This window comes from Corythoichthys intestinalis, chromosome 9 (genome assembly GCF_030265065.1).
Source record: "Corythoichthys intestinalis isolate RoL2023-P3 chromosome 9, ASM3026506v1, whole genome shotgun sequence".
Taxonomy (NCBI): Eukaryota; Metazoa; Chordata; class Actinopteri; order Syngnathiformes; family Syngnathidae; genus Corythoichthys; species Corythoichthys intestinalis.
In genome coordinates, this window is record NC_080403.1 from 45,990,363 (window position 1) to 46,018,212 (window position 27,850).

At 39.9% G+C, this 27,850-nt stretch overlaps 1 protein-coding gene across 2 annotated transcripts in view; it reads right to left on the minus strand.

Annotated features, from left to right (window-relative positions):
• Window positions 1–27,850, minus strand: part of LOC130921934 (plexin-A1-like) — a 484,623-nt gene that overhangs the window by 27,673 nt on the left and 429,100 nt on the right. For both annotated transcript variants that reach the window (XM_057846316.1, XM_057846315.1), the window contains exons 20-23: window positions 25,121–25,355; window positions 18,427–18,569; window positions 12,932–13,188; window positions 5,042–5,108 (exon numbers count right to left, since the gene is read on the minus strand). In XM_057846316.1, coding sequence (XP_057702299.1) covers window positions 5,042–5,108; window positions 12,932–13,188; window positions 18,427–18,569; window positions 25,121–25,355 — 702 coding nt within the window. The remainder of the gene's footprint in view (window positions 1–5,041; window positions 5,109–12,931; window positions 13,189–18,426; window positions 18,570–25,120; window positions 25,356–27,850) is intronic.

Sequence of the window (27,850 nt, forward strand, 5' to 3'; positions counted from 1 at the left end):
TGCGGTCATGGATTTGGAAACGTGTTTGGTGTTCAATGCGGAATTAGCCTAGGCCTTTATTGGAGAAAACTGTCAAGACACTATTTTGTTACACTAATCCAATTTCCCTTGTGTCTCTTTCATCTGTTAAAGCAGGTACGTGCAAGGAAGAGAGATTCAAGAAGGTGTGAGTGAATGGCAATTGATGGAAAAGTTAAAAGAAGGTTAATGACTGAGTGGTGAAAATGCTCGGAGAAGCACTTTGTTGTGTGAGACATGTCAAACCGACAACGAGCAACGAGATGCCGGGGCTCGTCTTTCTGTCTCCCTTGTGCACTCTCATGCTTGTCACCTCTCGCTCCAGTGAGGAGCATCATTCCAATAATGCGAACAGGGCTCAGAGTCATAAAAGGATTAGTAACTAAATTATATAGTGGTTATGAAACTCAGCATGATAGTCTGCACCTGAAAATAAGACTAAAATACTTGATGATTTGATTTTTTTCCTAAACTGAATGCCCATCCCTTACAGTGGGGCAAATAAGTATTTAGTCAACCACCAATTGTGAAAGTTCTCCTACTTGAAAAGATTAGAGAGGCCTGTAATTGTCAACATGGGTAAACCTCAACCATAAGAAGACAGAATGTGAAAAAAAAAAAACAGAAAATCACATTGTTTGATTTTGAAAGAATTTATTTCCAAATTAGAGTGGAAAATAAGTATTTGGTCACCTACAAACAAGCAAGATTTCTGGCTGTCAAAGAGGTCTAACTTCTTCTAATGAGGTCTAACGAGGCTCCACTTGTTACCTGTATTAATGGCACCTGTTTTAACTCATTATCGGTATGAAAGACACCTGTCCACAACCTCAGTCAGTCACACTCCAAACTCCACTATGGCCAAGACCAAAGAGCTGTCGAAGGACACCAGGGACAAAATTGTAGACCTGCACCAGGCTGGGAAGTCTGAATCTACAATAGGTAAAACGCTTGGTGTAAAGAAATCAACTGTGGGAGCAATTATTAGAAAATGGAAGACATACAAGACCACTGATAATCTCCCTCGATCTGGGGCTCCATGCAAGATCTCACCCCGTGGCGTCAAAATGATAACAAGAACGGTGAGCAAAAATCCCAGAACCACACGGGGGGACCTAGTGAATGACCTACAGAGAGCTGGGACCACAGTAACAAAGGCTACTATCAGTAACACAATGCGCCCCCAGGGACTCAAATCCTGCACTGCCAGACATGTCCCCCTGCTCAAGAAAGTACACGTCCAGCTCGTCGCTAAAGAGCATTTGGATGATCCAGAAGAGGACTGGGAGAATGTGTTATGGTCAGATGAAACGAAAATAGACCTTTTTGGTAGAAACACAGGAGAAAGAATACTGAATTGCATCCGAAGAACACTATACCCACTGTGAAGCATGGGGGTGGAAACATCATGCTTTGGGGCTGTTTTTCTACAAAGATGACTGATCAGTCTAAATGAAAGAATGAATGGGGCCATGTATCGAGAGATTTTGAGTGAAATTCTCCTTCCATCAGCAAGGGCATTGAAGATGAGACGTAGCTGGGTCTTTCAGCATGACAATGATCCCAAACATACAGTCAGGGCAACAAAGGAGTGGCTTCGTAAGAAGCATTTCAAGGTCCTGGAGTGGCCTAGCCAGTCTCCAGATCTCAACCCCATAGAAAATCTGTGGAGGGAGTTGAAAACCCGTGTTGCCCAACGACAGCCCCAAAATATCACTGCTCTAGAGGAGATCTGCATGGAGGAATGGGCCAAAATACTAGCAACAGTGTGTGAAAAGCTTGTGAAGAGTGACAGAAAACGTTTGGCCTCCGTTATTACTATTCATTTGGGGACATTCTCGATCCACTTCCTGTTCAGTAACCCAAAATAAACATGAAGTGACCTGTAAATAGAGCAGGGCGGTAAACCGAAAATTTACCGTCACCGAAATTCTTAACAATGACCGACGTAATTTTGACCATGTCGGTAAATTAATAAAACAAGAAAATATAGTCTTTTCATCCCGCTTTGATTCTGTGTTGTTCGTCTATGTTCATTCCCCTTTAAGAAAGCAGTGAATGTGCTTACGTAGGGAGTCACGTGATCATCAGGAAGCCAATCAAACAAAAGCCCGGTAAGCTAACGCTAGCAGCTAACGCTACAAGCAAAACGTGATGGAGTGTGGCTTAAGGGAGGTTCACCAAACTTTCAACCGACATTTAGTAGACTCTTGGTGGCATCCATACGGGCTTTCACCCGCTGTCCTCCTTTGTTTTCACGATTTCCGGAGATGGTGCTTTCAGTGCTTTCTACTGGTAGCCAGGCTAACGCTAGCTAGCGGCTAACGCTACAAATGAACGTTATGGAGTCGGATAACGGCTCTAACCTTGTCGAAACGGCTGAACTTAATGAGTGGATTGGGCACGGACTGCATCTAGCAATTACTATGTGGCGTTATTTTGTATCTGTCTGTGTGTGATTCCTCTGATAGCTTTTGTGATGGTAAAGCATTCAGCATAAAGTACAATCCAACGGCAAAACTTATAATGACCGAGAAATGGCCCCAGCTATTTTTATTGTGCGTGCATTTATTAAAAAATGCACTGGGGGAAAAAAAAACCCTTAAACCATAAAGTAAACACTTGTATTTAATAATTATGTCACAGCAGCCATTAACAATAAGTTGTCTTTTTGAAGTGTACTGTTCAAGCTGCAAGTCATTTGTGTTACAATTACATGTTTGCACAGGCATATTGATTTTGACAATGTACATTGTTCAAGTCATACACGCTGTTATAAATGTTCATACTTGAATTCTTATTGCTTACAATACATTTTTATAAACTTAATGTTTAGACTGCATGTACAATTGTTAAATACAGTATATCAAATTGAATGCTGGTAAATAAATCAACAAGAAATAGTTAATCTGTATTTCATGCATTGATTCAGATTTTCAAATTATATAACAGTCCGCTTGGGCGAATTTATCGTCATTTATCGTTATCGAGATAAATCTGCTCAATTTATCGTGATACATGTTTAAGGCCATATCGCCCAGCCCTACCTGTAAATGCCCCAAAATGAACATGAAATGACCAAAAATCAACAGGAAATTATCTGAAATGCCCCAAAATGAACTCCCTTTCTGAAATTGACCACTGATGACCATAGATATTTTTTTCGGTATCAGATTAGGACTCGGTAGATTTTCAAAATCAGGTGACTCGGACTCGGGTGAAAAAATATGTAATCGGGACATCCGTAGTGCATTTGTCTGTAATGATTTAACATCTACTGTTTTTCCTGGGGCCTAAAGGGGTTTGAATGGGTCAATGTTCAGCTGAATATCAGTTTGAACACTAGCAATCACAGGTTTTGCACTGCTTCTCAAAGTCTCAGAACTGTTTCCAATGTTTCCAATGATAATGCAAAACTGATTACTCGGGATACTCTGATTACCATCTATTCATTTGGAAATTAGGATATATCCTGAGCAATAGTGAGTGACAACCGAGGGGGGATTTCCCGCAACTTCGGGGCCGTTTACATGGTGACTCTCCGAGAATACGAACAATTTCAAATTTGCATTTGCGTCTCCATTTGAACAATGTCGCGATTCCGCATGAAAACGATGTAGTATTCATGCCAGGCCCTAGGGGGCAGTGCAGATTTACTGGGCGACAGAGAATGATGCACTTTTACCCCACCAAGCTCCCTCAGCCCGGAAAAAAATATCCCCGCCCACTCGAAGCAATATCATTTTTCTTTTGTTCAAAAAGGCACAAAAAATGAAACATTCAACATATTGAATTCAAAAATATTATTAAAATAGTAAATTAAAGACGACATTCCGCCATATTTGCTGTTTTTAATGTTTAGTAGCACCTTTGCGCACGCCCAATGTGACGTGTACGAGTGCTGACGTTAACAGCGCCGCAGGAGCCTTTGATATTCATGCCGAGGAAGCCCCCCTCAACCCCCTGCTATCGGATTCTTCCACTTTGGAGGCAGGATTCAGAATTTTTCGTCTTCGCCTTCCGTCTTCGCCGACACCATATGCACGCGAGGCGAGTCCACAACTCAGTCATTGCGTCTTTGTGTCGCAGAGTCGCCATGTAAACTGCCCCTTCAGCTCTCTCGCAAAATGGAAAGGGGGGGTGGGGTGCTCAGCATGTTCCCTTCATCCTCCTCAAATTAGTACCTCGTTGTCATAACAAAAGTGTCAAGGTGGGGTGCTCAGCATCTTCCCTTCATCCTCCTCAAATTAGTACCTCGTTGTCGTTACAAAAGTGTCTGTAAACCAGGTAATAGTTTCAAATGACTTCTCTGGGTTACAGTGTTACACGTATAACGGGGCTGGAATTGCTAGTGTGAAACATTTAAGCACAAAAGTCGCAAAAATTGCGAAAAGCAACATCGCTGACAAGGTATAGCTGCAAACATGGTGCGTCATCTAGTTACTACTTTGCACCAAAAGATGGCAGATGTCTGCCATATTTGCAGCTATCGCTTGTTAAAAAAGTAAGTAAGTAATGTTCTTGTCGCAATTCAGCGACTTTGGCGCTTAACGGGTTAAACCGACTCAAATACACAATTCACACACGGGATGCATAAAAAGAAAAAAATTAAATTCGAGGCTCCATAATTCTCTGATTTGGTATCCAGGAGGAATTCAAAGAGAGAACAGAAGATGGCCAGACAGCTCAAACAAACAAGCAAACACATTCGCACAGGTAAACACACACATTTTGGCTGTAAAAAGATGAAGTGAGGGACACGAAGAGGATCTAGCGAAAAGCTTTGGCAGTCACAACAACACGAGCGACCGCCTCTGAACACAGCTTCAGACCCCATAAATTCCTCCATTTGGAAGAGAGGCGCATTGACCAAATGAAAGGCAGAAGTAAACGATAGGTGGCCAGTGGCCTCTGCCTTATCTTATCCTGCAGCTGTGCGCATTACTGAGGATTTTTCTACACTACTGCAAGCGGAAAACCTCCAAAAACATTTGTGCTTTTCAGTGTGATAGGCAATTTTTACCTTGAGGAACTTGTAAAGTAGGAAGGTGAACCAGTTGGTAAGCATCTTCTCCGCTACTGACTCCGTCCTGGGAAAGACAAGGAAAGGAAAAGGGTGAGAAGAGATGAAAACTGAATCTCAAAACTAATAAACCTCTTCCCCAAGTGCACATTTCTATGCTATGGTAGAAAGTCTCATAGACTACAAAATGATTATACAAACTATCATATTTTCTCAAGTCAGACCATTGTTGGAGCCATTTGTTTGTGTTGGTATCTGCTGTTACATGGCAATGTGCTTTTATCTAATCTAAAACAGAGACAAACAGCCATTTATGTAGACATGTATACTTTATAGAGGTGGGAATCTTTGGGCACCTAACGATTCGATTACAATTCAGAGGCTCCGATTCGATTATAAATCGATTATTGATGCACCACAAACCCCCCATCAACACCCCCCTCCCCCCGCTTTTAATTTTTAGTAGGTAGCTTTTGAGTTTTTAGTTTAGTATTTTTAGTTAGCTAGTTCCAAAATTGTTCAAAAATCCTCTCAGGCCAAACAAACTACTATTTCAGTATCAAGTTAACCGTTAAAAACAGTAAATAAAATACTCAAGTCCCCGTTCTGTATCAGCAGCTTTAAACTACATTCATTTAATTTAATGTTGTGAATCAACAGTTAAAGTTGTTAAAATTGCTCCCGTTATTACATAATTTCCCTTCTGCCTACTTTCGACGTGAAAGTTTTAAAACTGTTTCATCATTTAAAGATAGATGCAAGTCTAGATTTTGCCGATTTTTTTTCTCTTTTTTTCCCCTAAGATAAAAAGTAATTAGGTTCGCTACAACAGAGCCTTCTAGAGAAGTCTACTGCTTTAAGATGGCGCCTGTTTACTAGTGCGGGAAAGTGTCATGTTGCATCTAGTTGTTGGTATATGATCTAACACGGCTGTCGTCTGTCATTTCACATCTAGTTCTAGATATATGTGATATCACCATAGCCGTATGTTGCCGTATGTTTGTAGCAACTAGCAACTGGGCGCTGTTTTTAGCGGCTGACGGCCGCAGTCTGGTATTATTGTTTTTTTTAATTTTTTTATCTAGCGGCATGAGTTGAGCATGATATTTACTCTCTGTCCATTCCTCATTGCGTCCTGAAGACAGCGCTGACTGTGTTTTATTTCCGCTTTACCTAGTATAATTCAATAATCGGAATTTGGATGTTTGTGAATCGTTCTCGAATCTTCCACCGCCGAATCGCGAATAATCTAAGAATCGGAAATTTCGCACACCTCTAATACTTTATACTTTATACTGCCCGTTTTTTTTTTTTTTTTTGCTTTTAAATGGTAAATGGTGTTATACTTATATAGCACTTTTCCACCTTTCAAGGCGCTCTTTTAACCAAGAATCTACACTGTTTTACGTTCATATCTATGGAAATTCTGGGATTTACGCATTTATTTACAAGAATTTTCAACTTAAAAAGTTCTTTGTAACGTAACTTTACATTCAAATAATCAGGTAATTTTCGGCAAACAGCACGTTTTCTTGGGCAAAAACTAATAATTTAGACATTTCTGCGTCCATAAAAAAACAAAAAAACAAAACTCAATTGATTTTATGTAACAGTGCAATCTAAAAACGACGACGGCCAGATTGCTGACAAGACTTGCTGAGGCAATAGTGACATCAGAATTCAACCTAAATAAGTTTTAATTGTATATAGAAAAATGCAATTTTTGCTTTTGTTGAGGAAAATTAAGATGATTCTGCATGCTTTTCTTAAGTATTAAGTTTCTATTGTGAAAATTGAGTGATTAGCTGATGAAAACGTATGTCAAAATTGCACTAAATAAAAAAATTCAGTCGCTTTTTCGGGCAAATCTTATATGACACTTCAGATATTGTGGGATTTTGTATTGTTATAGTTCCGTCAGCTCATTGGTCAAAAAGCAGGATAAGCGGGGGGAATGCATTTCCCAGAATTATCTTGTACCAGTATTAGTTCATTCTACAAATAAGACAATATTTTCAAACTTAATGATAATACTAGACAAAGCACATCCCCTAAAATCTCAATACGGGACGCTTACTTTTGTCTCTGAATATGGGCCAATTTTGTTTTTCAAGGGAGAGTTGGCAACCCTAGTCCAGACAAAAATCGTATTTTGAAGTCTGAATTGGGAAGCTGGGTGTGTACTATACATGAGTATTGATAATATTTGAGAAATTACAGTAACACTTTTGATTATACCAATTATAGCTGCATTAACAGATGATTTCCTGAACTGTTTCGCATAGACAGGGAACCAAATTAGACATGGAAAACACCTCCACATTTCTTTCATTTACACCTCACTTCCAATATACAGTATACTTGACTTCTTTGACACTTTTTCGTCAGTAGTCTATTTAATTACCCATTCCTTGGTACTGTCTTTAAATAGACTCAGTAACTATGTGGTGGTTGCTAGGTTGTCTAACTGGGCCAAATTCCTAGCTTCTATCAAATATTGACTATTTGCTTAACAGGTTGCAAAAAGGTGGAAAGGGCTCACTGTTATGAGAAATGACAATACTGGAATTTAATTTTACTCTGTTGGTGCTGAAATTCTGTTTTAAGATTAAGGAGCAAAAGACAAATAAAAGGAAAAAACAGTTGGAAACTAGGCCAAAGAAACCAGCGAGTGAAAGCCCGTAGCAGGAACGAGACGTGAACTCCTACGCTTCCGCCAGCCTCCCATTTGACTGTTGAATGTTGTTTGATGTATGTGGAACACTTTCTTTTTCATGGCTGTCAGCAAAATGTAAGCGATGAAAGATGAGGCAACAGGGAAAGGACAGCTGGAGGACGAAGGACGTGAATACACCTGGACAGAACACGCTTGTGGGCATGTCAGGTCCTGATAGAGGGTGACACGTATCATCCTCTCATTCGGGGAAACTGTGCCGGCACCTATTGTTCTGGAACACGTGCTCTAAAGAATCAGGGCTCGCTGGAGTATTCTTGTCCAAAAAGACCTTGCAAAACTTAAGTTAGCTCATCAAATCATTTTATCGTGTTTTCTTGGAGAAAGTTCTCGTTTTGCTCGGTAGTCAAATCTCTAGGAGCTAGCATGTTTAGCAAGGACAGCATGTTTTGGCCTTTCCCCACTGGAGGGGATTAGAAAAAGGCTTTACAAAGGCACATTGGTGGAGAGTCATTTATTTGATTAGATTTTTTAAATTAAATATCTCTCCAGGGAGAAAGAGAAATGGGGGAAGGGTTATTTAATGTCAAATCCGTACTTATTTAGAGAGAAGCTATATTTTCTCTAATTGTGATTATGCTACACCCCCCCCCCCCCCATCTCTACTCGCTCTCCTTTCCCTTGGCGATGTTACACCTTTTCGTTTAAGATTTTTCACCTATATTTCAGGGTTATTGTTCTGTAGAAGTGGAACAGATATAGAATTAGGAGGATGGTACACACACGAAAAATTTACCTTCAGAGCCACAACATCTGTATAAGTACTGGAAAGCAGATTACTCAATTCTACCACTGTTCTGTCCATTCATCTATTTTCTGTAGTGCGGCTCATTTGGGTCATAGTTGAACTGGAGCATAACCCATTTGATTTAGGGTGAGCCTGGACTGGTCAGCAGTCAATTGCAGGTCACATATAAACTTCGGGCGCTTTCACACAAGATCAAGAGGACCAGGGTCTGGTTGGAGAGCTACCTCACAGCAACAATGGCAAATGAGTTGGTGTTGGTTGGTGTTATACTTGTATAGCGCTTTTCCACCTTTCAGGGTGCTCAAAGTTGTTGAAAAGGTTCAGCATTCACACTGAGGCAACCAAGCTTTCCAAGTAACATCACCTGGACGAAAGGGCAACTCGCTGATTGGACAAATAGAGGAGGAAATACCTCCCTCCTGGGAGAGGAGGGAGCGTCACAGCGTGGTGCTGTGATACTGAACTTAATGTAGCATAGCATAGCAAGTCGCTGCTCGGCCAGCGGGGGGGTCGCTCCCTACCAATTCAATGCCGAGCGAACGGGAGTACAGTGGTACCTCTACATACGAAGTTAATCCGTTCCAGGACCTTGTTTGTAAGTTGAAATGGTCGTATGTCGAGCAGGATTTTCCCATAGGAATACATTATAATTCCATTAATTCGTTCCACAGCCCAAAAACCTGCACTAAATCCTTAAAAAATACTGCTGGTACTATTACAAATGGCAATTACATATAGCAAAACAAATAAATAATAAATAAAAATCGGATTAATAATATAATAATAATAATAATTCCTGTAATAGTGTAACGAAACGGGTTCTAATAAGGCGGACGTTTTTTTCTGTACCTGAAGGCACCGCGGGGCTCACGTGACAAAGAGGGAGGGGAGCGGGTGAGTTTACTTTCACTTTCAATGCTTTCTTGAGAACATCGTCAATTGCGGCAGACAGCAGGCGTTTTGTGTTGAATAAGTTGTGAAAGAAATGATGAAAACGTGGCGAAGCTGGCGATTTCTCTGGAGATGTTACCACAATAACAATTGTCAGCTTAACTTATAAAGACTGGCGAACGATGGTCGGAGGAGGACCGTGGAGATGTATTGTTGAGCCATTTCACCCCACGCTCATATTTTTCTGTCATTTGCATCTTCATTTAGAAGGTAAGCGTCAACTTTTTCCTTGTTTCACCACCTGTACCAACCTTTTCTGAAACCTATGTTGATTTGTCACACAAGAAAATCCGCCGTGCATTCGTCTGCGGTGCTGCTATAGTCGTCGTATTTCGAGCATGTCGTCGGATGTAGAAACAAATGGCGAGTCAAATTTTACGTCGGATTTCGAAAAGTTCGTGTGTCGAAGCGATCGTATGTAGAGGTACCACTGTATATAGAAAATGCATAGGGGAAAATTAAACCACAAAAAGGCACACAGGTGTACTATCGCTCTCACTTTCGTGACTTTTTGGACTGTCAAATTTTTGCCACTTACAGGAGAGCGAGACTCACGAAACAGCCGCCCCGAGAGGCTCCACCTGTCCATCCCACTGTCACTCTCATACGGTTAAGCAACAGCATGGAAAACACAACCGCCACAATTGAACCCGATTCTGCTGATCAAATGCAACTGCTTAGCGCAGCAAAACAACATTTGGCCATGGCTAATTGTCATCTTGCTATTGTTGATTTTCAACAGCATGCACACTGTTCTTCCGCTTCCAAAGATACCCTGCATGTACCGTCTGCACATAAATTAAAAAAGCGGACCTTGCTCCATTTGCATTCACAAGCGAAGGACGGTGCGCTAAAAGTGGACTGAGGACCACCATTATTGACCATCTGAGTCTGGTCCGTTTAAAACGGACCAAACAGTGCTAGTGTGAAGGCGCCCTTAAAACTATTTAGTCACATTTTCATCTACGGACAATTTACAGCCTTCAGGTGACCTGCATGTTTTCAGAATGTGGGGTGAAGCTGCAGAACCTGGAGAAAATCATCACATAAGGGTGGACAAAGGAAGGCTCCAGCAGAGATTCGAACTAGACAGTGTTGTTTTCGTCAACAAAGACGATGACAAAAAAAAAAAAGGTCTACAAACAAAAATTTCATGATGACATACCGAGCTACAAACGTGGCTTGGGAGAATAGAACGTAACAAGACGAATGCGAGTTTTCATCTGATGAGACGAAAACGAGACAAAAAAAGTGTGTTATATGTTCACAATGCGTGACATTTTCATACTGTACGTGGAGTAAGTCTGCTTGCATAGTATCAGTGTTTTGGTCGTGTCACTGATGTGCGCATCTCCCTCACTCTCCTCACTCGCCGGAGTTTAGGATGTGTTTCAGGATAGGCTGCCCTCCATCTTGCTTTTTTGCAAACACGTGGTAAGATTTGTTTTCTTATCTTGGCAAGAGAGAATATACAATGTTGGTTTAGCCTTTAAAGGTCTGTGCTGAGTGATCATCACACACTAAATGTAACTCGTCACGTTAGCATTAGCATCAACTTTAGCGTGGCGAGCACCGTCTTAAAGCAACACTAGGTAACTTTTCAGCCTTCATAAAATATTTTCATAACATTTGTGATGATATGTCGACTGACAACTAGTTGAATGAAACATCTTTTATATTTTGAGGGGGTCTGTATCACTTTAACCAGTACTTATTAACTTTGAGGAGGGTGGCAGGTGGCATACGTCACTTCCCCCTTTCCCCAGTCGTTATAAAGACGGAAGTCGATGCGAACGCTTTCGCGCGAATTCTACTAAGATGGCAGCGCAACAAGTGACAAAAAGTTTGGTCTGAGGAGGGAAAAAAACGGTGGCTACCAGGATACTCAAGAATAAACATTGGCCAGACTTTCACTCGCTGGCGTGACGACCCCCCCCAACCGAACTTGTCAACGCTGACGAGGTTGGGTGAGGTGGAGTGATAATGATCTGATAATGTTTCTTGTGATTGTCTTGATGTATGCAGGCTCCTGACTATAAGCTTTTAGTAGCTTCTTAAGGAGACCTGACTCACACATAATCTTGGCTTAGCACTCAGATATGATGTACACTTTGTAAATATGAATGTGTGTGTGAATAAATTGAATTGAATTGAATTGATTTGATTTGAGTGGCTAGCCACACTAAGCTGCACGGTTGCTAACTGTCATAGGCTGTGGTTTAGCCACAACTGGATTCATTACCTTATTACTATTTATCCTTCACACAGCTGCTGGAAACACAAATGTCATTTAATCCATCTGAAGGTGACCCGGAGATCGATTTTTGATTGATTGATGATTTTACGACAATATGCACGTGTGTGCTGGTCCTCATGGGAAACGGAGTCTTCCTTAAAGCAAAACACTACCGCTTTTTTCCACTGGCATTGCTAAAATCGACCGAAACTGAAAAGTTTCATAGGGTTTCTTTAACAGCTTGGACAACTTAGTATTTTTTTTATTTTATTTTATTTTTTTACATAGAGTTTGTGGCTTTTAGGTAGGTTTAATTGAAAATAACGTACTGCTTTTCCTGCTGAGTGTGTATTATCATCCGAAAATTGTCCTTGTCCTTGGAGATGCTACAATGTGTGCTTGTCTATGTCCATTCAAATAAAACTGGATGAAATTTGTATGAGTACGTCGAGTAAAACTAGACCAAGATGAACACATTTCGAAATCACTAAAATATGACTAAGACTAAGAAGTATTTTCGTCCAAAACACTAAGACAAAAATCAAAAGGGCTACCATAAACAACACTTGAACTAGGACGTCATACTGTAACTGTGAGGGACACATGCTAACACCTACTGTACGTATTAAATGCTCCTTGTGACAGATATTCCTCCAGGGACACAATTCCTCGTGCATCTTCACATCTTCATCTGTCACAGCTCTGAAGCATCTACAAATTCCCTCATCAACTTGATTTCATTCAAACCCCCCCCCATGTGTTGATCAGAGTTCGACTGTTCTTCCACTGCTTTCACCTCTTTCTCACTTCCTAAGGGCACCAACCATTCTTTGCTTGGTCTTTCACACTTCCACACCTTTACTGATTGTCCCTCGTCTCCACACACCTTTGTAAATCCTTCTCCTCATTCCACTGACATACGCTTCGTCCCTTGTATACCCTATGTCTACCTCTGTGTGTGTGTAAGAGTGTGAGAGAGAAAGAGAGAGAGGTCTGTCGACAACTCCATTAGGAATATGTGTGCTCAAGAGTGTAATCCTTTTTGACAGCGACAGGGTTGACAGAGAGAGAGAACGAACCGTCACATATGGTTCTAAAAAAAGTCCCTTGCCATCCTGCTTCACGACAATACGCAGCTTACAGCAATGCAAATATTAGCAAACTCGCTGGCCCCCGCTCGCTATAAAAGAGTAAGAAATAATAATCTCCACTTGCGCATACCTCCGTAGTAAGAGCTTGGGGTGATTCTTGCTTTCCAGGTTCTTGTCGATGAGATCAGACAGGAGCTGTTTGAGGACGCCTGTAGCGTACTCCATTTCCCCCTGCAACGCGGTCATGATGAGAGAGGCCACGTTGCCGCGGTCACGCATCGAAAAGGACCGCTGCGCTTCAAGGGTGCGGATGAACGTGAGCAGGAAGTGCTTTTTGGTCAGCATCTGTCCGAACAGTGTCAGGGCCTTTTCTACGTTGGCCGGGACCTGAAGGAGAAGATTTAAAGTAAAAACAGGGGAAAATAGGATGAAAGGTATAAAAGGAAAGTAGGTGACAGGCCGGGAAGTAGTGGAGTAAGTGAGAAAAAGAAAAGAAATGAAGAATGAGCAATAGAGAACAATTTAATTTGCAGTGACTTCTAGGGGTGTGACAAAATATCTAAATGGTGATATACTGTGATACTTTGTATTCCAAAAGGTTATCGATATGCTCCTGCCAAGAATCGAGATGTTTTAAAAATGTGTCAATGTTAAAAAAAAAAAAAAAAAAAAAAAAAAAGAAAAAAAAAAAGAAAATGAACCATCAAGTACAGTGGGGCAAATGAGTAATTAGTCAACCACTAATTGTGCAAGTTCTCTTACTTGAAAAGATTAGAGAGGCCTGTAATTGCCGACATGTGTAAACCTCAACCATGAGACAGAATGTGGAAAAAAAAAACAGAAAATCACATTGTTTGATTTTTAAAGAATTTATTTCCAAGTTAGAGTGGAAAATAAGTATTTGGTCACCTACAAACAAGCAAAATTTCTGGTGGTCAAAGAGGTCTAACTTCTTCTAACGAGGCTCCACTCGTTAACTGTATTAATGGCACCTGTTTTAACTCATTATCGGTATAAAATACACCTGTCCACAATCTCAGTCAGTCACACTCCAAACTCCGCTATGGCCAAGACCAAAGAGCTATCGAAGGACACCTGAGACAAAATTGTAGACATGCACCAGACTGGGAAGACTGAATCTGCAATTACGTAAAACGCTTGGTGTAAAGAAATCAACTGTGGGAGCAATTATTAGAAAATGGAAGACATACAAGACCACTGATAATCTCCCTCAATCTGGGGCTCCATGCAAGATCTCACCCCATGGCGTCAAAATGATAACAAAAACGGTGAGCAAAATCCCAGAACCACACAGGGGGACCTAGTGAATGACCTACAGAGAGCTAGGACCACTGTAACAAAGGCTACTATCAGTAACACAATGCGCCGCCAGGGACTCAAATCCTGCACTGCCAGACGTGTCCCCCTGCTGAAGTCAGCACAGGTCCAGGCCCGTCTGCGGTTCGCTAGAGAGCATTTGGATGATCCAGAAGAGGACTGGGAGAATGTGTTATGGTCAGAGGAAACCAAAATAGAACTTTTTGGTAGAAACACAGGTTCTCATGTTTGGGGGAGAAAGAATACTGAATTGCATCCGAAGAACACCGTACCCACTGTGAAGCATGGTGGTGGAAACATCATGCTTTGGGGCTGTTTTTCTGCAAAGGAACCAGGACAACTGATCTGTGTAAAGGAAAGGTGAATGGGGCCATGTATGGAGAGATCTTGAGTGAAAATCTCCTTCCATCAGCAATGGCATTGAAAATGAGACATGGCTGGGTCTTTAAGCATGACAATGATCCCAAACACACTGCCAGTTCTGCTCTACAACACTGCTCTAGAGGAGATCTGCATGGAGGAATGGGCCAAAATACCAGCAACAGTATGTGAAAAGCTGTGAAGAGTTACAGAAAATGTTTGGCCTCCGTTATTGCCAACAAAGTATTGAGATGAACTTTTGGTTTTGACCACATACTTATTTTCCACCATGATTTGCAAATAAATTCTTTAAAAATCAAACAATGTGATTTTCAGTTTTTTTTCCCGCATTCTCTCATGGTTGAGGTTTACCCATGTGTACAATTACAGGCCTCTCTAATATTTTCAAGTGGGAGAACTTGCACAATTTGTGGTTGACTAAATACTTATTTGCCCCACTGTATCTTCCAAAATCTTCCAACATAATAGTGTTTCAGTTAACTCTATGGATGCATTGACGGTGCTCGACGCCCAATCCATTTAGACTGGGAACCTTTATTCATTCGAAACCAGAGCATTCACAGTCATTCTGTCCGATTTTCAGGGCATTTACAGGTCACTTGCTGTTCATTTACAGGTCATTTCCTGTTGAGTTTGAGTCTCTGCCTATTCATTTGGGTGATTCCCAGGTCACTTCCTGTTCTGTAACTCAAAATAAACAGAAAGAGAGCCATAAAATACTCCAAAATCAACAGGAAGTAACTGAAAATCAACAGGAAAATGACCTTAAATGGCCAAAAATTACCTAATTGCCTGGCATTAGATGCCACTACCGGCCATAGACGTTCAATCCGTTTGAAGTGGGAGGGATGGCAGCGAATGAACGAATGTTCATTCGCTGCCACCCTCCCAGTTCAAATGGATTGGACGTCTACAAGTGATAAACTCATTCCAATTCACAGCAGAAGCTTGTTTTTCTGTTTATTTGTTGTGTATCGATAACCGTTGTATCGCCATATCGTTACAGTGAGCTTTGTATCGCAAATTGTATCGTATCGTGAGGTACCAAGAGGTTCCCACTCCGAGTGAGGTCCACAAGGACACAATGGCAAAAAAGTCACAAGGGCAACGCGTGTCTTCACATACACTTGTTCTTTGTCTCCTTACAAAGAAAATCAGACGAATTAATTCGGTTTCAGCTACATGCATAAACCAATTTATTGTCATCCCCTTTCACTTATTCCCATTACCTATTATGCTCTCAACAGCGGTCCTGATGCTTTATCTTTCTTCTTTTCCTCATTCATCCCTCACTACCCTCCCACACGCTCTCCTTCGCGTCCCTTCCTCTCTTAAAGTAGGCTTGAAGACGAGAATGTGAGGTTCATGCTGTAATAAGAAATTGATCTGCCTACTACTGCACTACTGTGGCCTGTGATTGCTTGGGCCATACAAATGAAAATCCAATGTCGCGCTACACTATCGCTTCGGAATGCGGTTGATAGCATCGTGCAGATACTGCGGGTCTCAAACACACCTGACAATTTCCATCAGCACAAAATGTGCATTTCCATGCAATGCGTGACACATTAAATCAAACAATGATGGAAGTCCATGTCATGCTATATTAGAGTGACGCAAGACAATGCAAGTGTTAGGTGTTTAAGTGAGTTTCACTTGAAAGTCAGATCGCTAAAGTGTACTTTATGATTTACAGTGGGGCAGGTAAGTATTTAGTCAACCACCAATTGTGCAAGTTCTCCTCATTGAAAACATTAGAGAGGCTTGTAATTGTCAACATGGGTAAACCTCAACCATGAGAGACAGAATGTGGAAAAAAAACAGAAAATCAAATTGTTTGATTTTTAAAGAATTTATTTCCAAATTAGAGTGAAAAATAAGTATTTGTTCACCTACAAACAAGCAAGATTTCTGGCTGTCAAAGAGGTCTAACTTCTTCTAATGAGGTCTAACAAGGCTCCACTCGTTACCTGTATTAATGGCACCTGTTTTAACTCATTATCTGGATAACAGACACCTGTCCACAACTCAGTCAGTCACACTCCAAACTCCACTATGGCCAAGACCAAAGAGCTGCCGAAGGACACCAGAGACAAAATTGTAGACCTGCACCAGGCTGGGATGACTGAATCTGCAATAGGTAAAACGCTTGGTTTAAAGAAATCAACTGTGGGAGCAATTATTAGAAAATGGAAGACATACAAGACCACTGATAATCTCCCTCGATCTGGGGCTCCATGCAAGATCTCACCCCGTGGCGTCAAAATGATAACAAGAACGGTGAGCAAAAATCCCACAACCAAACAGTGGACCTAGTGAATGACCTACAGTAAGCTGGGACCACAGTAACAAAGGCTACTATCAGTAACACAATGCGCCGCCAGGGACTCAAATCCTGCACTGCTAGACGTGTCCCCCTGCTGAAGAAAGTACACATCCAGGCCCGTCTGCGGTTCGCTAGAGAGCATTTGGATGATCCAGAAGAGGACTGGGAGAATGTGTTATGAAACCAAAATATAACGTTTTGGTAGAAACACAGGTACTCGTGTTTAGAGGAGAAAGAATACTGAATTGCATCTGAAGAACACCATACCCACTGTGAAGCATGGGGGTGGAAACATCATGCTTTGGGGCTGTTTTTCTGCAAAGGGACCAGGACGACTGATCTGTGTAAAGGAAAGAATGAATGGAGCCATGTATCGAGAGATTTTGAGTGAAAATCTCCTTCTATCAGCAAGGGCATTGAAAATGAGACGTGGCTGGGTCTTTCTGCATGACAATGATCCCAAACACACAGCCAGGGCAACAAAGGAGTGGCTTCCTAAGAAGCATTTCAAGGTCCTGGAGTGGCCTAGCCAGTCTCCAGATCTCAACCCCATAGAAAATCTGTGGAGGGAGTTGAAAGTCCGTGTATCCCAACGACAGCCCCAAAACATCATTGCTCTAGAGGAGATCTGTATGGAGGAATGGGCCAACATTCCAGCAACAGTGTGTGAAAAGCTTGTGAAGACTTACAGAAAAGGTTTGGCCTCCATTATTGCCAACAAAGGGTACATAACAAAGTATTGATTTGCAAATAAATTTCTTTAAAAATCAAACAATGTGATTTTCTGTTTTTTTACACATTCTGTCTCTCATTGTTGAGGTTTACCCATGTTGACAATTACAGGCCTCTGTAATATTTTCAAGTGGGAGAACTTGCACAATTAGTGGTTGACTAAATACTTATTGGCCCCGCTGTACTTCAACTACACAATATAAATGGGATTTTTGCCTGAAAATCCCAATCTATGTGATTATAAAGCAGTAACGGAAAGCGTGTGTGAAAGAATAGTGTAAAGGCTTTAACTAGCGCTATTGTTCCATAATAATAGTGTGGAGCAGTGCTCGCCAACCTTTTTAAAACTGAGTATGACTCTATGGTACTGATTAATGTAAAAGGCTACCAGTTTGATACACGCTGTTTTTCATTAATTCATCTTCTAAACTGCTTATCCTCACGAGGGTAGGAGAGGTGCTGGAGCTTATCCCAGCTAACTATGGGCAGCAGGTGGGGTACACCCTGAACTGGTTGCCAGCCAATCGCAGGGCATCAAAGTGTTAGGGCCTCTGCCCCTCCCTCGTGAGACCTGATTGCCGATTGGATGTCGGACGGGTGGTATGGCCACAGGAGCTGGCAATGCCAACCAACCATATTGTACAAAATATTAACATTTGTTTTCTCAGGTGTTCAAATACTTATTTGCAGCTGTATCACACAAATAAATCGTTAAAATAATCATTCATTGTGATTTCGGGATATTTCGTTTTAGATTATATTGTACATTACAAACATACAAGTTACTTTATTTATTTATTCGCTTGTGTGTTATATAGAGGCCTAGTGCACTCTCTACTGACCATTACCTCCATCTCCTTGAGAACAGGATGGTCCTCAATCCCAGGGAAGAGGACCCTCATGGCGTAGGTGCGGTAGTCCAGGAAGGGGATTCCTGCTCCATCAAGTTCCTGAGTGAGCTCATGGATATCCGTCTGCAGTTCTGCAAATGCTGAACAAGACAGAAAAATGATGATTGACACATGATTGACTCGGGATATTTAAATGTCTTGAAATGCAATTTAACAGGTAGGTAAAATTATTTTAGAAACATTGAAAAGTTAAGTCAAGCATTGGTTGCATATACTGTTTGCAACAAACCTCTACGACAGATAAATCAACACACAAATCCAGACAAAGGGATTGTCATCCAGTCCCTCTGATAATCTCTCCATTTCTTTCATTCGCTTGCATTTCAAAAGAAATGTTGGAGGTCACTGCTCTCCCAATGTTTTCCTGTCCTTGCCTTCATCCACATGCAGTATATCTAGTCATGCTTTTTATGTCATTTGATATACATTTTTACAACTGTATTAATATTTCATTACGGCTTTTCAGCCTCATGAAAAAAAATAACATTTGAAAAAACATACAACACATACAATGACTGCTTGCTTGCTTTAAACAACAGTTTATTTCCCTGACTAGGGGACTTGCTGTCTTATCACCTGTGTGCTAGATTCACAGTACTGTATGCTAAATGTGTGTATATAATCTGAGAATCACAGAACATTTCCTTAGGGGAAGGGTGAGAATGATTGCTTTTACAAGGGCATATTTATTAAAACTACCACAATCTTATCAAGCCTAGATTTGCAATTTGATCATATGTGATGAAAAAAATGATCCAGTGCTCAGATAATCAGATACGATGCATCATATTAGCACATTGAGATTTTGATGATGACTTCTAATTCTGTTTTTTTCAAATCATCATTGCTAAAATACATTTTAATTAAGGATGTCCCGATTGCATATTTTTTTAACCTGAGTCTGAGTCAACTGATTTTGAAAATCTACCAATACAGTCCCGATCCGATACCCCACACCCCCAAAAAAAGTTCTTTTTATTTGAAGAAAAGTTCCAATCATTTACAGTACTGTACTTTTCACAGTACTTCCTCCTAAGCTTTTTTAAGGAGAGTTGCGAAATACAAAACATATATATTTTTCTATCTTTTGTCAATGCCATTGTATTTCTGGATTATTTTGGCACTTTTTAGCCCTTAAAAAGTCAAAAACAAAATATATAAATTATGCCTGATATTGTACAAAAAACAAAAAACAAAAAAACATTGCGATATACAGGGGTTGGACAAAATAATGGAAACACCTAACATTTTGGCATCATAATCACTGAACATAATTGTTAAAGAGGAACATTCTAATGAAGTTTAACATCTTGTATGGCCGGCACAATCCCCAGTCCTCAACATTATTGAGCATCTATGGTCAGTTTTTAAGATTCAATTAAAACGTCGAATTCCACGCCATCGTCTCTAAAAGAGTTAGAGGGTATTCTAAGTAAAGAATGGCTTAAAATTCCTTTGGAAACAATTCAAAAGTTGTATGAATCAATACCTCGGAGAATTGAGGCAGTAATTGCCGCAAAAGTCGGACTTAACACCATATTAAATTAGTTTTTGTTGATCTTTTAACGTGTTTCCATTATTTTCTCCAACCCCTGTGTATTGCCAAGGCTTCACACTTACATTTTGCATTGGTTGTATTGGTGCGCCTAACTTTTTTTCTTAAAGTGTACCAGCACAATATTCGGCACACCCACATTTTTCAATGAATCACCTATAACGCCATACTTTTAATCACTCTCCATAACATTGAGTGCACGATATCCGTTTTTTGAAACCGATACCGATATCGATAACTTCCTGCTTCTCAGGGCCGATACCGATATGATAACTAATAATATATATACATAATTTTTCAATGTATAGTCACCTGAGTTTTTGAACACCTGTAGGTAAAAAATACTAGTGGTGGATTCAGCATAGAATCCTTTGACCGAACCAGAATTTTCATGATGACATGAACATTATTATAATGAACAAAACTAAGACAAGAACAGTTTTGACTTCTAATAAAGTATCTATATCAATTTTTTCAAATAAATATAATTTGAGTCAATCACAATCAATCAGTCAATATCATTGACGATGTGTTCCCCTGAACAATGGAGCACTGATCTAAAACAAACATAAACCCAACACGTATTGTGCTTTGTCAGAAGATAAAACATTTGAACAGTTGGTGCAACAGGAGAGGACACTTTTGTCGTCTTGGTCCATGAAACAACTTTCTTAACCTGGTAATTATAGAACAACAAGCCTATCAATAACCAAAAGTCCTCTCAAGAACTTGTGAACATAACACTGTAAAATGCAAACATTCGCTAATTGCCATAATAAGGTTTATAATTCAGTGACGGAAAAATACGGACTCTAGAACAGTAACAAAACTTTGCATACTGGTAAAACAGGAGTGGAAACAAACACACACATCCCAGTCCGACACAGTGTCAAAACTATTATTAATAGGCCCGATAATAAATAATGTTATCAGATTTATTGGGATGACGTCATAATTCCTATTATCGGACCGATAATTATCGTGCGCTTCTAACATTGATATAATTCATAGGAATGAGTCCACTCAAATTCTCTCATGCTTTGACGCTCACGCTGCCAAGAACTGCCTCTAAACAACGAAGATTGACTAAACGATGATTGACACAATTGTGCCTTTGATCGTAGAGCTACAGAGCCTTCACATGCCAGATCAAAGCAATAAACCTGTCAATCATCGTTAACTAAGTAGCAAACTCCAGCTGCCTGCTGACCAAGAAAAGCAGCAGGAGGGAGAGTGAGAGGCTGTACGAGCATTAAGCAGAAAAACATAAATGTACAGTGGTACCTCTACATACGAAGTTAATTCGTTTCAGGACCTTGTTTGTAAGTTGAAATGGTTGTATGTCCAGCAAGATTATAATTCCATTCATTAGTTCCACAGCCCGAAAACCCACACTAAATCCTTAATAAATACTGCTGGTATTATTGCAAATAGCAATTACACAGAGCAAAACAAATAAGTTATGAATAAAAATCGGAATACAATACAATAATAGTAATAATAATAATTAGAGCTGAAACGAGTACTCGAGCAACTCGAGTACCTCGAGTTTAAAAACTGATCCGAGTAATTTTATTCACCTCGAGTAATCGTTTATCTTGACAGCTCTAAGCATCACGTTTTGCTCGGACTACTTTTAATGCGGGACAACGCGCTGTCACGTGCGGAGAGGAAGAAGTAAAAAAAAAAAAACTTACTGCAGCCGACAGCCGCCACAAACAACGCCGACGTTGCTACATACTAGCCCACACGATGCTACGTTGGTAACAGATAGCGTCTGATGCGTCTCTTAGAGATCACATGTATGTTGAACTAGATGCGACATGACAGACTCGGCCGCGTCAGGGCAGCGTTAGTAAACAGCCGCCATCTTAAAGCAGTAGCGCGCTAAGCGCTAATAAAGAGCGCTAAGCGCTACTAAATAAGATTAACGTTACTGTCGCTACTAGCTCATGTAACGTTAGCCCTGCGGAGGGCTAGGTTTCAATTAATTATGACCACTGTCGATGCGTGGCTAACGTATCTTACATACAGGCTTTAACATAACATAGCATTGTGGAGTGATGAGGGTGTAAAATAAAAACTTAATCATGCTAACTATCAATTTTAGCTCAGTAGTCATTGCTGGATAAAACACCAAGTAGCACTGGTCCCTAATGTGCTCCAATACAGCTTGTATCATACATTTATTTTGAACACTGCAAAACCTCAAAATCCTATCAGGACTTACAGTTCAGACTAACTTAAAATTTAACCAGAACTTAAAAATGGCTTGACACAAAGAGAAATTCAATTGAAACACGTGGGAAAAAATCCTAACTTTTAAGTGATGTGTGTTATCAAGCCTAACGGCATTTTTAAGTAAGATATATATATATATTTTTTAATAAGATCTAAAAGTTTTTTGAGTGAAAGCAGTGAATTAGTCTTTTTTTTTAAAAATTCTAGTTACATCTGAGATGCAATTGTTGGCTGTTTTCAACAATATACATCGAAAATAAAGACATTGATTGACTGAAAATGGTTCAAGATTAGATGAAATGTCTTGTTTTCTCATGTATATTTATAATTGCTCTTCACCTAAAAATATATTTGTTTTATCCGATTACTCGATTAATCGATAGAATTTTCAGTCGATTACTCGATTACTAAAATATTCGATAGCTGCAGCCCTAATAATAATAATAATAATACTTATGATAATGTAAGGAATCGGGTTCTAATGTGGCAGATGTGTTTTGCGTGGTGTACCTGAACTCATTGCTTGGCTGACGTGACAGAGTGAGGGAGGACTTTTTACTTTCACTTTTCATGCCCAGCTGGGGTGGAGAGTAGGCATGTTGTGTTGCATTTCTGAATTAAATTATTAAAAACCTGACGAAGCTGGCGATATTTTTGGCGATGTTACAATAATAATAATTGTCACCTTAACTTATGAAGACTGGCGAACGGTTGGAGGAGGGCCGTCGACATTGTAGACATTCTACGGCCAATTCACGGACACGCACACCACCACACTCATATTTTTCTATCATTTGCATCTTCATTTCAATGGTAAGTGTCACCATTTTCCTTTTTTTCACCACCTGCACTAACATTTTGGTACCCATGTTGATTTCTCTGTCAAGAAAATCCGCCGTGAGTCCATCTTGCGGGAAAGCAAAGAAACTGCGGCCCTGTCATAAATCGTCATATTTTGAGCATGTCGTCGGATGTTGAAACAAATAGCGAGTCAAATTTTACCCCGCATGTCGAAAAGATCATATGTTGAAGCTATCATATGTCAAGGTACCACTGTATTTTTTAAATTAAAAACCAGATCCTTTCCACCCGATTCGGATATTCTGAAAAATCGCGCGATCAGATCGATTTCTAATCACGTGATCGGATCAGGACACCCATAGTTTTGATCAGTGTTGTTAATAATGCCGTTACAATATAACGGCGTTACTAACGGCGTTATTTTTTTCAGTAGTGGGTAATCTAATTAATTACTTTTCTCATCTTGGCAACGCCGTTACCGTTACTGAGGACGGAAAGGCATGCGTTACTATATTGGTCGAAAAGTCTGAGGGAGACGGACTCACCGAGACGACAGAGCAGAGCAGGAGTGGGGAGGTGGCAAGAAAGTTGTGACGAGGAGCAAACGCGATGCTAGGTAGCTCCAATAATACATGTTGTAGCCGATAGCCTACAAACTACGCCCGCATGTTATGGTAGATATGGTAGACATGGTAGATATCACATGTACTGTATATAGATATAACTAGATGCAAAATGACAGACATGGCACTAAATGCGTTAGTAGACAGCCGCCATCTTAAAGCAGTAGACTTTTTAGGACGGTCCTGTTGTAGAGAACCTTCCTAGCGAACCTAAGTAACTTTTTATCTAAAATACTTCTAAATCGGCAAAATCTTGACTTGAATCTATCTTTAAATGATGAAACAGTTTTAAAACTTTCATATGTCGAAAGTAGAGAGAAGGGAACTAATGCAATAATGGGAGCAATTTTAACAACTTTTAACAGTTGATTCAGGGTAAAGGGTAAATTAGGGTAAAGAATTGGGCTCGGGCCAATTGTACCAAAAACCCTCACAAAAAACTTCACATAGTGTGGCCAATGTTTTTTTTTTTTTTTTTTTTTTTTTTGGAGGGGAAAAAAAAAAAGTAATTATCACCAATTACTTTGCCAAGTAACTAATTACTCTTACATTCAGGTAATTGAGTTACTAACGCAATTACTTTTTGGGAGAAGTAATTTGTAACTATAATTAATTACTTTTTTTCAGTAAGATTAACAACACTGGTTTTGATAATCAGAAATAATGGAAAGGCCTTCCCTTGTAGACTGTTTATTGTAGAAGCAAACCTGCATATCCTCTTTATACATGTTTTATTTGATCTCAATCGAGACAGTATGGAAGTGGGTGCTCATGATTATGGTTATCATTATTCTACTCTTTCTTCCCATCTGCCTCCCATACTAGACAAACCAGTTAGCAGCATCAATAGGCACTTGCTCAATCCATGCAGTTGCCTGCCAAATTAATTTATGCTAATGTGCTGGAGCGCAAGTCTCTCGCTTTCTCCCCTGGCTTCGTTTGCTGCCAAGCCCCTCCTTCTTTACTATTCCCTCACTGTCCCACCTCTGTGCTCCGCATCTATCTCCCTTCCATCTCTGTCTCTCTCACACCGTGGATGATAGGAAGGCCAGCCAGGCGGCTCTCTCGCGGGTGGAGAGCCAACATCTGGTGGCTGGCTCAGATCAAAGTACTCCTCTGGAATCACACCAACACCCACACACACACTTTACTGCCACATAACAGCAGGAGGGACGAATTGAAAGTGGGAGGGAGGGCGAAACGGAGCTGGAGAGGAAGTCGAGACTAAAATGGATAGCACTGTTTAATTGGGGCTGTGCAGTGTTTGAGGTAAGATGTAGCAAGGGAAAGATTTGCAGACAGTTATTTTGGGACGCAGGAGTTATTAACAGATCAAGAAAATGAGGAAGGAAAACTAGTAGAACACCTCTTGGTTCTAGCATCAATAACATCAATAACTTCTAAGACTTACCTTCCTTGCATTCAAGGGCCACCCTGGACTCCAGGTTGTCCATCTGCAGTTGGAGTCGTTTGAGGGTGCGGTCTGCATCACGGGACTTCCTCTTGTAAGCAATAAGCACCACAATAATAACCAGCAGTAACAGGCCGCCTCCTCCTCCAATACCAATGATAGCGGGCAGCGTGAGAAGGCTGTCCGAGTAGATTTGCAAGGTCCCCGGTGAGTATTCAAAGCCTCCGACACGCACCTGGAGAAATGAATATGCTTATTAGCTTGACAGTTGAATACAACACACCAAGGGCGTAGGTTTGGTCTCAACGTTGGTAGGGACGATATCACAACATAACCTACATGTACACTTTTTGCTGGGAACAGGACATTCATCATCATTATCATCATCGCGGCTCTTTCTAAAGAATATGAACCTAATTAATTGATAGGCTAAATGATCAATGCAAAATAAATCTGTATTGACTTATATTAACTTTTATCTGTATTGGTTCAGGTAATATACCATTCGATTCAAACCTTCTTTTCAAAACCTACCAAAGTAACATTTTGAAAACTTCCAGAATAAATGTCTTGAATTGACGAGTAAATTTAAATTGCAATATTTGAACTAGGGCTGTCAAACGATTAAAATTTTTAATCGAGTTAATTACAGCTTCAAAATTAATTAATTGTAATTAATCGCAATTCAAACCATATATAGAATATGCCATATTTTTCTGTAAATTACTGTTGGAATTGAAATATAAGACACAAGATGGATATATACATTCAACATATGGAACATAAGTACTGTATTTGTTTATTATAACGATAAATCAACAGGATGGCATTAACATTATTAACATTCTGTTAAAGCGATCCATGGATAGGAACACTTGTAGTTCTTAAAAGATAAATGTTAGAACAAGTTATAGAAATTTTATATTAAAACTAGGGGTGTCAAACGATTACAAATGTTTAATCGAGTTAATTACCGCTTAAAAATTAATTAATTGTAATTAATCGCAATTCAAACCATCTATAAAATATGCCATATTTTTCTGTAAACTATTGTTGGAATGGAAAGACAAGATGGATATATACATTCAACATACGGTACATAAGTACTGTATTTGTTTATTATAACAATAAATCAACAAGATGGCATTACCATTATTAACATTCTGTTAAAGCGATCCATGGATAGAAAGACTTGTAGTTCTTAAAAGATAAATGTTAGTACAAGTTATAGAAATTTTATATTAAAACCCCTCTTAATGTTTTCGTTTAAATAAAATTTGTAAAATTTTCAATCAAAAAATAAACTAGTAGCCCGCCATTGTTGATGTCAATAATTACTTACACAATGCTCATGGGTGCTGAAGCCTATAAAATCAGTCGCACCCAAGCGCCAGCAGAGGGCGATAAAACTCAGAAAAACACAACAAGTACACATTTCACTTTGCTGTCGTTTTTAACGTGATTAATTAAAAAAAAAAATTACCGCCCGTTAACGCGATAATTTTGACAGCCCTAATTTGAACATAACATGAATTACAGTATATTAACATACACAACAAATACAAACTTGTTATTAATCTCAACTATCCGGGACTGCAAAAAAAAAAAGACTACTCCACATTGTCTGTCTAAATAAATATATTAAATATAACTGAAAAAAAACTTTGTCTGGGAATAATAAAAATAAATAAAAATAGAGCCTTCCGCCTGGTAAAAGACTCCTGCTTTTGCCCACAAGCAGAGCCAAACTAAAAACAAACAAAAAACAAAACAAAACAAAAAACGCTCCTTTGGGCTGGTTTAAGACCACATACTGTGAATTAAATACAATTGAAAATTGACTGGCTCACACAGACTTGGGACCTCTATCTCTAAGCAACTTCTTGCTCACGTTTTTCTGGTTCTATAGTTTCCAGCAGAGTTCATTATATTTCTCACAGTTTAATGAACGTTAACAGCAGAAAACAACACAGGAGGACACTTCTCTAAGCAGCTTCCTACTCGAGTTTTGCAGGTCAGCAAGTTTACACAGTTTAATGTCATGCTAACTCTGATACATGTGAGTAGCAAAGTTAGTGGTGTGTTCTCCACAACAGACTTATTTTTATATTACTTACAGTGGATGCTTCTGCTGTTGCTGCCCGGGTAAAAAACAAACAAAAAAAACATCTTCCAATATCCCTCATTTACAGGGTTAGGGTTTTCTTTGACGGGGCTGTGTGTGTGTGTGTGTGTGTGTGTGTGTGTGTGTGTGTGTGTGTGTGTGTGTGTGTGTGTGTGTGTGTGTGTGTGCGTGCGTGTGTAGGTCTATGTGTGGGCTGGGCATGTTGGGGTGGGGGGTTTAAAGTCATCAGCCAATCAAACGTGCATATGGACTGTCACTTTCAGAAAGTGGGAAGGGGAAAATGTAAGTCTGAACATAATGAAAATAATTCACTTAATAATGGTAGGGTCAATTCTATCCTTACAACATATGTGAAGACAATCTAAATGACCTATTTAACTGAACTAATTATATAATGAAAATAAGTTTGCTAAAAGTCGGTGGGGACAATTTCAGCAGCATGAAAATTTGTAGTGTTATGTCCCTACTGTCCCTATGCAAACCCTTGCACCACACACACACAAAAATTAAAAACAAACAAACAAACAAACAAACAAAAAAACAGTTACTGGACTACAAACAGTTAAATACATTGACCTATTATCAGCTACCTCCATTAGTATCTG